At 34.9% G+C, this 11,260-nt stretch overlaps 1 protein-coding gene across 1 annotated transcript; it reads right to left on the bottom strand.

Annotated features, from left to right (window-relative positions):
- Nucleotides 1–4,402: 4,402 nt before the first annotated feature.
- On the bottom strand, nt 4,403–4,708 carry LOC142352939 (uncharacterized). Its single transcript, XM_075405096.1, has one exon. The coding sequence runs from the start codon at nt 4,706–4,708 to the stop codon at nt 4,403–4,405; it is 306 nt and encodes a 101-aa protein (XP_075261211.1).
- Nucleotides 4,709–11,260: the final 6,552 nt, after the last annotated feature.

An 11,260-nucleotide genomic window follows, 5' to 3' on the forward strand; every position in this document is an offset into this window, starting at 1 on the left:
TTATTATTATTATTTTTATTACTATTATTATTATTAATATTAATACTATTATTAATATTGCTTTTGTTGTCGTCATTATTATTATTATTGTTATTTTTATTATAATAATTTTTATTATTGTTATTACTATTTGTGTTATATTTGTTACTATTATCATTATTATTATTATTATTATTATTATTATTATTATTATTATTATAATAATAATAATAATAATAATAATAATTATTATTATTATTATTATTATTATTATTAATATTATTATATTATTATTACTATTGTCGTACTGTTGTCGGGAGCGTGACGCCGGTACGAAGAGAATATCGATCCTACTAGTGTGTGATCTATAATAATGTTGTAATGCGTTACGAAAGAAAGAGAGTCAGTTACAACCATTCAATTTAAACACTAAGGCAGACTGCGCTGAGCCAACTCACAGTTTACGTATTAGCTTTGATCAAGGTCACAACTACCTGTCACTGAAATGCAAGAGTCAATCATGATTGAGAGAGTAAACAAAAGTAATGTTAACAATGTACTACAATAGAGATATTATTAGTTTACTGCACCAATGATGGTAGAGTGTGATACGGGTACCACATTTCCCCCTTTACAGAAAAATACAAATTGATAACAGAAAAGTTTATTGTTAACTGATATGAACTCGTTAACGTTAAAGTAATAAATGACAGTTTGACAATATAATAACAACCGTTTTTGATTGCTCAAAGTTTGTAATGTGCATATGTTTAGTTATAAGGATTTGTTCTTCTCAATGTTGTAGTGGAGAATGGTTAGAACTCGTAGGGCTGGAGGTACCGTGCACTATCATCCTGGCCTTGCTCTACGTCAGAGATGTCAGGATAGTCGGTGCGTTGTTCGTCCTTGCGATTGTGGTGGTTGTATCTTGTCGATGTTGCTGTAGCTGATCGAGGCGACGGGTATTGTACTGCGTGCTGGTGAGGACGGGGTGCCCTTTGTAGTTGTCTTCGGGTGAGAATATGATGCTACGCTTGCTGCATGTCTTCTGTGTGTCGGCTCATTGTCGTCTGATGAGTCGAGGAAGTCGAGGTTGCGGGCGTCCCCGTAGCGGTTGGTCTCCTTCTTGGGTCTGGCGCTTTTGCGAGTGTTGGCCTTGCTTGTCTTAGTATCTTGCGTTAGCTCTTCGGTAAGGGTGTTGATGTTGTGGTCCGGTGGTGTCTGAAGTGTGCCAATGATTTTGGTCATTTGCAATTCTTGGCTGTCTTCCGTTTCCTGGTAGTCGTTGTCTTCTTGGTTGGAGTCCTGTGATGAGGCCGTGAAGTCCTTCCTTTTCTTGGGGGAGCCCTTTCGTGGTGAGGGTTGGTAAGTTTTCTTCTTCGGGATTTTTATTCTGTTTACTTTTGACAGGTTTGACTTGATGTGTCTGTCTGCTTTTGTAGCTTAAGTCTGTTTTTCTAATGTTTCGCTGTCCGAGTATCTTCTGTTTCTGTTCCTCAGCTTGTTGTTCCATGTTTTCGATCAGTTTCTTGTGGGGGTTGAATACCGATTTGCGTGCGGCGAAGTTAATGAGGGGGATTCTCCTTTGGTCTGCTGTCCCAAACTTTGCCACATCCGACTTGTTCAGTACGGTATCCTGTTGTCCTGGCACTTTGATGGTGAGGTTTGAGTCGGTTGTCTTTACCAGGGCGGCTCTTTCTGGCATGGCTTCGTATATGCCTTGCAATTGCTTCTAATTTCTTTGGGCAGCTAGGGATCGACGGGCGAGTTGGAGTCGTGGGCTATGACGTTTGGGAGGCTGTTCGATGTTGGATGATGGAAGCTTGAGTGTCCGTGTTATTTCATTGTTATCGCTCTTGGCGTCTTCAAGTTTCTTCCTCTTCACTTCTTGTACCTCTGAATCGCTGTCCAAGTCTTCGTTGTACCATTTTTCTTCTGGTATCAGCTCCTCGTCGCCTATGATGTTGTCGTCTAAATATTTAAAAGTGTTTGACCAACTTAAGTTATTTTTGTTAGGTTTTGTTGTTATGTTTGTTAAGGCCGTGTTTAGTTGTCTGCCATAATAAGCTTCGAAGGGTGATATTTGAGAATGTTTCTTCCTACAAGTTCGTAATTCGAATGATATGTTTCTTATGGCTTTTTTAATATTGATCGGTCGTTGGTTGGAATCGAGTTTAATGCATCCTAATCGTCGTTTGACGCTTTGTTCAAGACGTTCTACTGCGCCGATCTGTGCGTATATTAGGCCAATGTTGTGCCTTGCACATATGCGTTGTACTATAATACCTCTTAAGCAGCGTGCTTGGTCAAGTCTAATATTTCGTGGTACCCCGTGTTGGGCAATGTATTTATTTGGGAATTTTTCTATGTTAGGGCCGTTTGCGTTTGTGACTAGTTTCAGAGCGGGGAATTATGAGAAGCGATCTATGCATGCTAGGAAGTATACTTCTCTCCCTTGCCAATCCATTAATGGTCCCCCGAAGTCTAGTTGTATTTCTTCGTTTGGTTCTGAGCATGGTGGTAAAGGTGTCCAGTGACTTTTTGGTATCATATATTTTAAGTTCTTACCGAATTATGTGCAGGGTCGGCATGTTTTCGACTTGTTAATAAGATCACGATTGATAAAAGGCCACCATAAGCGTTGTCCTAATTCTGTCAGGCCCCATGCTCCCAGATGTGTAGAGTGTAGGACATCAATGACCGATTTTTTGAGGGCATTAGGGATTGCAAGCTTGTTGTCTAGAAGGACACAACCGTTATGTACGCTCAGGTTCCTCCATTTGGCGTGTATTTGCTTGCTGGTTGCTCAATTTCTTGCATCTATGTTCGTCCCCAGTTAGAATGCAATCACGTACTTCACGCAGTACAGTGTCCCGATTGGTCATAGCACTATGAGCTGGGTGTTGAATATGTCCTCTAGGGGTTTTGGCAGTTGGTCGTCTCTTTCGTCTTTTTCTGATGCTGGTTGCTTATGTGTTGGGCTAAGGTAATTGCTCATTGAGAAGGCTTTTCTGGGGGATGGTGATCCTGTAGTTCGGTTAGGTTGGTCTTTGTTTGAATTGTCCATTTGTTGTTTGGAAATTTTGTATTTACTTGAATTAGGCTGCTGTGTGCTAGGCGTATTTAATGGCAAATGCGCTTGTGTTATTGTGTTGTGTGCGAATAGTCGATTTGCTCTGACGTCATGCTTTGTTATGTTAATTTCTGTCTTGTTTGCGTTTTGAGCGCTGCGTAAGTTATAATTACTCTCCGTATATGGTTTGATTGTCTTTGTGACTTGTTTTTGGCTTATGTCTTGTGACTTCTTGTAATCGAGCTGTATTTCTTTCGTAGCTTTTCTAGGTCGGCCTCTTTGTCGTTTGTTTTTCTCGTTTGTTGTAGTGTTTTTGGAATCGTCGGGCGATTCCCGGGTATAGTTTTTGCTTTTGTTGGAGTTGTTGGACCTTTCCACATAAGTGTTTGTTGGTTGCTGGATTTGTTGTTTTCTGGGTCTACCTCTTTTTCGTATTATGTAAATTTTTTCGCGTATAATATCTATTGTAGCTATTATGAAATTTTTATCGTATTCGTTTGGTGGTTTTGCTGGTTCTGAGGGGTTTCGGGATATGTAATTGGCAATTCCCATTTTGGTGCCTGCTATGTGTTCGATGTTAAAGTTGAATGGGATTAATCTATCATACCATCGGGATAGGCGGCTTTGGTGGATTTTGCTTGTTCTTTCTTTGAGGATGGATAAAAGTGCTGGATGGTCGATTTGTACCGTGAAATGATGTAAAAGTAAGTAGTGTTTAAAATGCTCTAGGCCCCATACGACACCTAGTAGTTCTAGTTCGTTGATGCTGTATTTTTCTTCTGCTTTTTTCAGGAATCGGGACGCGTATGATATGGTCTCCCATCCGTTGCATGTTTCTTGCTCTAGTATTGCTCCTAGGCCCGATCGTGAGGCCTCTGTTTTGACCCTTTGTATTTCTTTTGGTGTCGTAATGTGTGTTTTCTGTTAGTTTTCTAATGCTGTTTTTTATTGTTTCGAAATTTGATTGGTGACTTTCTGTCCATACGTATTTGGTGTCATTCCGAAGTAGGTCTCTGAATCCTCGGCACAGCGTTGCTAGATTTGGTATGAATCTAGTGAGGTGGTGGACGCTGCCGAGGAAGGATTTGAGCTGTTTTTGCGTTGTAGGTGGTTTTAGGTTTAGTATTGCCTGTGCTTTTGAGACGATGGATTTTATTCCTTTTTGTGTTATTTCATGTCCCAACCATGTTATTTTGTCTTTGGCAAAGTGACGTTTGTTTATGTTTATTGCTAAATTTTCGTTGTTTAGTCAGTCAGGGCAGTAAAATAGATGTTTCTTGTGGTTTCCTATACCACCGCCTGTAACTATGATGATGTCGTCAAGGAAACTAGATGTTTTTTTTTAAGATTTTATACTATTTTGTCTATCGCCTTTTGGAATTCTGCGGGCATATCTGTGAGTCCGTAAAAACCAGTGTTGAATCTGTACGTTCCTGTGGCTTGACCGCCTATCATGTTGAAATTGCCGTGTTTAGCTGTATCTTCATCTAGTGGTAGTCGGCTGAATGCGTAACGTAGGTCTATTGTTGAAAATAGTACTTGTCCTTCGTCGGACGATTGTGTTATTGTCTGTGCTATGTTATCCATGAGACAGTCGATGTTGTGCATTTGGTATTTGTTTTTGTGGATTGCCTTGTTTATCGTTTTTGAATCCATTGCTAGTTTTATCGATTTGTCTTTTTTGACTGTAATGACTATTGGTGATATGTAAAATTCGTGGCTGCATTTTTCTAGTTTAGTGATATGACCGTTGTTCTGCAATTTTTTAAGTTCTTCTTCGACTTGTTTTTCTAGGTGTAACGGTACGCGTCTTCCCTTTTGATGGACATGTGTGAAATTGCTTCTAAATTTGGATTTTAACTAATGGTTTTTTGACCGTCCCAATCTTGTTGTTAGGTTTTTATGTCTTGTTGCTCTCTCTTTTTTGCATGGGCATGTTGGCGATATTTCTATTGAATTTATGTTCTTACCTTTTGCGTTTGGGGAGTCTTATTGCTTGAGGTGTATGCCTAAGGTTTTGAATAGGTCTCTCCCCACTATAGCTCTATGTTTGTTGGGGACCACGATGATGTCTGCCCGTCCTGTGCGCCACCCGTTGCATTCGATGTCGCAGTAGAGTGTGCCTAAGTTCTTAATGGGGGTGTTGGTATAGCTCTTTAGTTTGAATTGGTTTGTCGATCGGCTCCACCAGGTGTTGCTGTCTCTTGCCTCGATATCCTTCGCCATTTGCTCCGTAACTATGCTGGTCGAATTTCCCGAATCCACCATTACCCAAAACTTACTGTGGCCGTATTGTATGTGCAACTTTGATGGCGTAGTTGGGTCGTCTGTGGTGTCCATCTTGTTTACGGAGTATTCGTCGCCTGAGTCTCCGTACGTTGAGTGGATTTCTGCTTGTAGGGATATCATGTTAATTCCGTCAGACGATTGTTCCATGTTTTGGTTGTCGACTTCGTTTATTGACCGTTGTATTGATGGTCTATTTAAGTTTGATCTGCAAACTTTTGCGAAATGATTGGGTTTGTTGCATCTACGGCAAATTTGTCCTAGTGCCTGGCATTTTGCTTTGTGGTTCACGTCCCATACTTGTCCACAGTTTCTGCAGTTTTGGGATGTGTTTCTATTGTTGATAGTTGTTAGCCTGTTATTTCCTCTGTAGGATCCGCGTGATGTTGGTGCCATGTTGGTTCCTCGATACCTTGCGCTTGTTGTTTCTGAGACCATTTCATCACGTCCGGTGAGGTTGTTTTGTAGCAATTCGGGCAACTGTTTTGATTGTACGGCTAATTGACTTCTAATTCCTAGCTCTATACTGACTGCTAGTTCCAGGGCTTTTTCTGGGGTGAGTATCGTTTTTAGCAGTTCTTTCTGTATTAGCAGTTCTATACTGTTTTAGCAGTTCTTTTCGTGGTCGATCATGTTCGCTGTGAATATGTCGCGTTATAGTTCGTCCTCCAGGTGAGCTAATTGGCAATGTTCTGCTATAGATCTTAAGGCTGAGTGGAACTGTTCCATGGTCTCTCCGCGTTGTTGTTTGCGAGTTAAGAGTAAGTAACGGTCGAATGTTACGTTTCTCGGGCGTATGAATGTTAGTTCAAGTTCTTCCCATATTTTTTGTGTTGTTTTATTCTCTACGTTTGTGTGGGGGAACTTTCTTGTGCATTTTTCGCCCTTCGATACCGAGGCTCAGATAAATGAGTGATTTGGCTTTAGTGTCTGCCATGTCCAATGGCTTGTCGCCGCATAATACGCCTATTCTGTCTATCTGGTTACACTCATTCTTCCATTTGGCTACCGCCTGGTGGTATCTCGTTTGTCTTTCTGTTTCCATTGTTTGGGTCGGGTTCTGGACTGGTTGTTCTTCTACAGGTTCTGGGGGGTAAATGACTGCTGTCGGTCTCTCTTGGAGTAGTTCTTCCAGTTCGATATTTGTGTTTGCGACAAGAGCCAATTTGAGTTGGCTTCTCTACTTCTCCCATGGGATGGGCGGGTTAGTGTGGGGTTTGTTCCAGAATGCTTTGAGACTGAGTGCTGTACGTCCTTTTGAATCTGACTCCGCCATGTCGTACCATACCTGATTGTGCTATAGAGATCGTTTGAGATGCGTTAAGAAAGAAAAAGAGTAAGTAACAATCATTCAGTTTAAACACTAAGGCAGAATTGCAATTAGTTAATTCGCAGGTAACGTCTTAGTTGTGGTCAAGGCCGCAACTACTTGTCACTAAATGAATGAGCCAACCGCCGGACGATTGAATAGGAGGGCAACTAAGTAAAACAAATATTTTCTCAAAACGAGAGAATAACAAAAAAGGTACTTTACAGTAGAATTTAGAGATTCACAGGAGAGATCTGATTAGTAGATCAAGAAGGTGGTTCGATTTTGGGCATGGAAAAAGGATAAAAAATCCGCTGTATATATACCCTTCGTCAGAGCGAGAAAATCAGGATTCAAAACAAATCTTAGCACCATGAATAATAGCGGGGTCGCAATGGTTACCCAATATAGTTTGCTTCTGCAAATGTCCTAGAAATCTTAACATCTGCACTCAGACCTGAGTTGATTGCGTTGAGTCTGTTCACATCAAAACTGTTCTGGATGTTTCCAACTTCGATACGCTTAAGAATTTCGTGAAGGATTTCGTCAGCTGCAATTTTGTCAAATATAAGTTCTAAAGTATTTATAGGTACTACATGTATAGTCAAAATTAATTCTTTGTTAAATAGCTTGACAATTAGTACTTCATACTAGCTTTTATTCTGTTATTATTTTTATTTTTTTTATTACTATTCTTTTTATTGTTGTTGTTGTTGTTATTATTATTATTATTATTATTATTATTATTATTATTATTATTATTATTATTATTATTATTATTATTACTATTATTATTATTATTATTATTATTATTATTATTATTATTATTATTATTATCATTAATATTAATACAATTTTTAATATTGCTTTTGTTGTTGTCATTATTATTATTATTATTATTATTATTATTATTTTTACTAATATTAATATTATTATTATTATTATTATTATTAATATTATTATTATTATTATTATTATTATTATTATTATTATTTTTTATTATTATTATTATTATTATTATTATTATTATTATTATTATTAATATTATTATTATTATTATTATTGTCGTACTGTTGTCTGGAGCGTAACGCCGGTACAAAGAGAAAATCGATCCTACTAGTGTGTGATCTATAATAATATTGTAATGCGATACGAAAGAAAGAGAGTCAGTGACAACCATTCAATTTAAACACTAAGGCAGAACTGCGCTTAACCAATTCACAGTTTATGTACTAGCTGTGATCAAGTTCTAAACTACCTGTCACTGAAATGCAAGAGTCAGTCGTCGGAAGATTGTGAGAGTAAACAAAAGTAATGGTAACAATGTACTACAATAGAGACGGTATTAATTTACTTCACCAATGATGGTGTGAAACGGGTACCACAATTATTATTATTTTTATTATTTTTATTATGTTTTTTGTTATTATTGCCACTCTTATTAATATTAAAATTATTATTATTATTATTATTATTATTATTATTATTATTAATATTTTTATTTTTGTTACTATTATTTTTATTTTTATTAATGTTATTATTATTATTATTATTATTATTATTAATTTTTTTATTATTATTAATATGTTTATTATTATTATTGGTATTATTATTACTCTTATAAAAATTATTATTATAATTATTATCGTTATTATTTTTATTATTATTATTACTATTGGTATTATTATTATTACTATTATTATTATTATTATTATTATTATTATTATTATTATTATTATTATTATTATTATTAATATTTATTATTATTTTTATTATTATTATTATTATTATTATTATTATAACTATTATTAATATTACTATTACTATTTTTATTATTATTATTATTATTATTATTATTATTATTGTTTTTATTATTATTTTTATTATTATTAATGTTATTATTATTTTTATTATTATTATTATTATTATTATTATTATTATGATTATTATTAGTATTAATATTATTTTTGTTATTTATTGTTATTAAAATTATTATTATTACTGTCATTTTTATCATTTTTATCATTATTATAAATATTATTAATAATATTATTACTATTATTATTATTATTATTATTATTATTATTATTATTATTTTTATTATTATTATGTTTATTATTATTATTATTGGTATTATTATTACTCTTATAGTAATTATTATTATAATTATTGTCGTTATTATTATTATTATTTCTATTGGTATTATTATTATTATTTCTATTAATATTATTATTATTATTAATTATTATTTTTATTTTTATTATTATTGTAACTATTATTAATATTATTATTATTATTATTATTATTATTATTATTATTATTATTATTATTATTATTATTTTTAATATTATTATTATTATTAATATTAACATTATTAATATTATCATTATTATTTTTATTATTAATTTTGTTATTTCTATTAATATTATTATCATTATGATTGTTGTTGTATGTTTTGCGCGTGCTCACCCAAAATAGCAGTATTAAATCTTGACTTTTAAACTGTTTTCTGTTTGCATAAACATAACTGCGAACTCTCTATTGCGCAATGGGCTGCCACAAGATATGTAACTTTTGGTTCTGAACTTAAATTATACAAGATTATCAGCTTTTTTTCACATAACAACCGATTGGTAACTTACATAGCATCTGAGTTTTATATGTAAGATAAATACTATAATCGCAATTTAACGCTGTTGATATGTAGTACATCTATATTCTTTGTTCCTTCACTCTGTTGTGTCCCAACGCATAACCCCGTCTCGAGAACTTTTGCTTCAGTCAAAAATTTCAATTAGGGCGATGATGTATTCAATATTGACGGACGACATTGAGCTGAGTTCCGTTGTTGATCTCCTTAGGGAAAAAGTTTCACAATTACCATCTATGTGCATTGCTTCAGGGTCTTTTGAATACCATCTTTCTTTTGGAGGTTGAGCACATTTATCTTTTTCGTTTCCCCCTTTGTGTATTTTGTTCCTGTATTGTGCTCTGTTTTGCTTCTACCAACTGGTTTTTTTTGGCTAACTTGATGTTCATTGTGTGTCTACTAGATTGAGTGCCGGCGCTGGTATTATTGTGATGAATTGTTCTGTTATGTCGTGTCTGTCGTGTGCAGGGTTTTTGCCAAATTCGGGGTTTGTTTTGTCTTCGTTTGAGTGCAGGATGATGTATTCATGAAAAACTCCTTTCTTTTGAAGTGATAAATTTTAAGTGGCTTGATTCTGATGAACTGGAGACGAAATTTATTGCTTTGACTAATTTATTGCACCGTAGCTGTGGTGTTCATTTGGATAAAAAACTGTGAATGTAGTGTAAATTTTCTTTGTTTCGCGTTATTGACTTTGATTGGGGTAATGCGGTGAAGTAACGGCTGAAGGGATTTAAAGGGTGGCAATCATAATTTTCAATAATTGTTAATAAAATTTTACTTTGGTGGTATGCTCTCGTTGCCTCTGCAAAAAAGTTTTCCACGAACACTTTTTCAAACAATTCACATAATGTGGCAATTGATCGTAATTGACTTCGAAAAAGGGACTTATACAGTTCTTTATTGCAGTATTGGCGGTATCTATCCGATCTTTTTCTTGTGACAAGTCTTTTGTTTTTATTATTTGAAACTGCAATGCAATTATTTGATATATCACATGAATAAACTGTTGCAATTGAATTTCTAATTTTTCTGAAATATACGAATGGCGAAAAGGTTTTCTTTTGTGTATTATTAAAGGGAACGGTTTTTGACATCCTTTATTGTGGCAGTATTTTGTGCGTTCTTATTTTGCGTTTTAGTATGCTGTGCGTTGTATAGTGAGTTGCTTGAATTGTAATAATCACAAGAATTTTGTCTAAGATTTCAACCATTGGCGGTGAAGTTTGTTTTCTACTTAAAAACACGCGTGTCTCATGCTTTTCCTGATATATGCACTATCTTAAAGCTAAAAAGCATTAGGCAATTGATCAAACGTGCTAATTGGCTCCGAAAAAGTTTATTTCGTCTGTTGTTTTTTAACGCTAATTTAAGAGGAGTACTTGGTCGTCCGTTCGAAGTGTAAAAAGTCACCCAAATAGGTATTAATTGCAAGAATCCAATGGTCAAGCGACTGCTAGTAGTTCTAGTTTAAATATGCGGTACATTTGCTTGTTTTTGCTTAAAAATCTGCTGGAGTATGCTATTCGGTGCCAAAACTTTTTTTTTTGCTTTTGTTCCAAATTTGAACCCAGTCCCTCTTTGCTAGCGTCTCATCTAACCTTGTTTTTGTATTTATAATGAAATAGTTACTCTCGGCTATTGCTTTGATAGTTTTTATTGTTTTCTAAAACGCTTCTGCGTGTGTCTGTTCCCAAATTTTTCTTGCTTTTTTGTGTTTATTGCTGAGGATAGAAGTGGACGTAAAGATGGCGATAAAGTTGCTAAGTTTTGTAAAATGTTAAAAAAAGATGGAGTCTACTCGTGATTGATCTTAGTTGTTTTAATGTTTTTGGTTCCTCCAGTTGTCTTTTTGCTTCAGTAGTTTTCATTGTTGGCGTTATTCCCTCTGAGTCACAATGTAGGCTTCGTCCAGATGTTTAGATGTTTTTCCGGTTTATTCCTTGTGATGTTCTTGTGAGTC

This window comes from Convolutriloba macropyga, chromosome 14, assembly GCF_964194025.1.
Source record: "Convolutriloba macropyga chromosome 14, txConMacr16.3, whole genome shotgun sequence".
Classification (NCBI taxonomy): Eukaryota; Metazoa; Xenacoelomorpha; order Acoela; family Convolutidae; genus Convolutriloba; species Convolutriloba macropyga.

What these genes read in the sequence shown, in the direction of transcription:
- LOC142352939 (XM_075405096.1), bottom strand. Translation starts at nt 4,708, where the DNA reads ATGGATTCAAAAACGATAAACAAGGCAATCCACAAAAACAAATACCAA.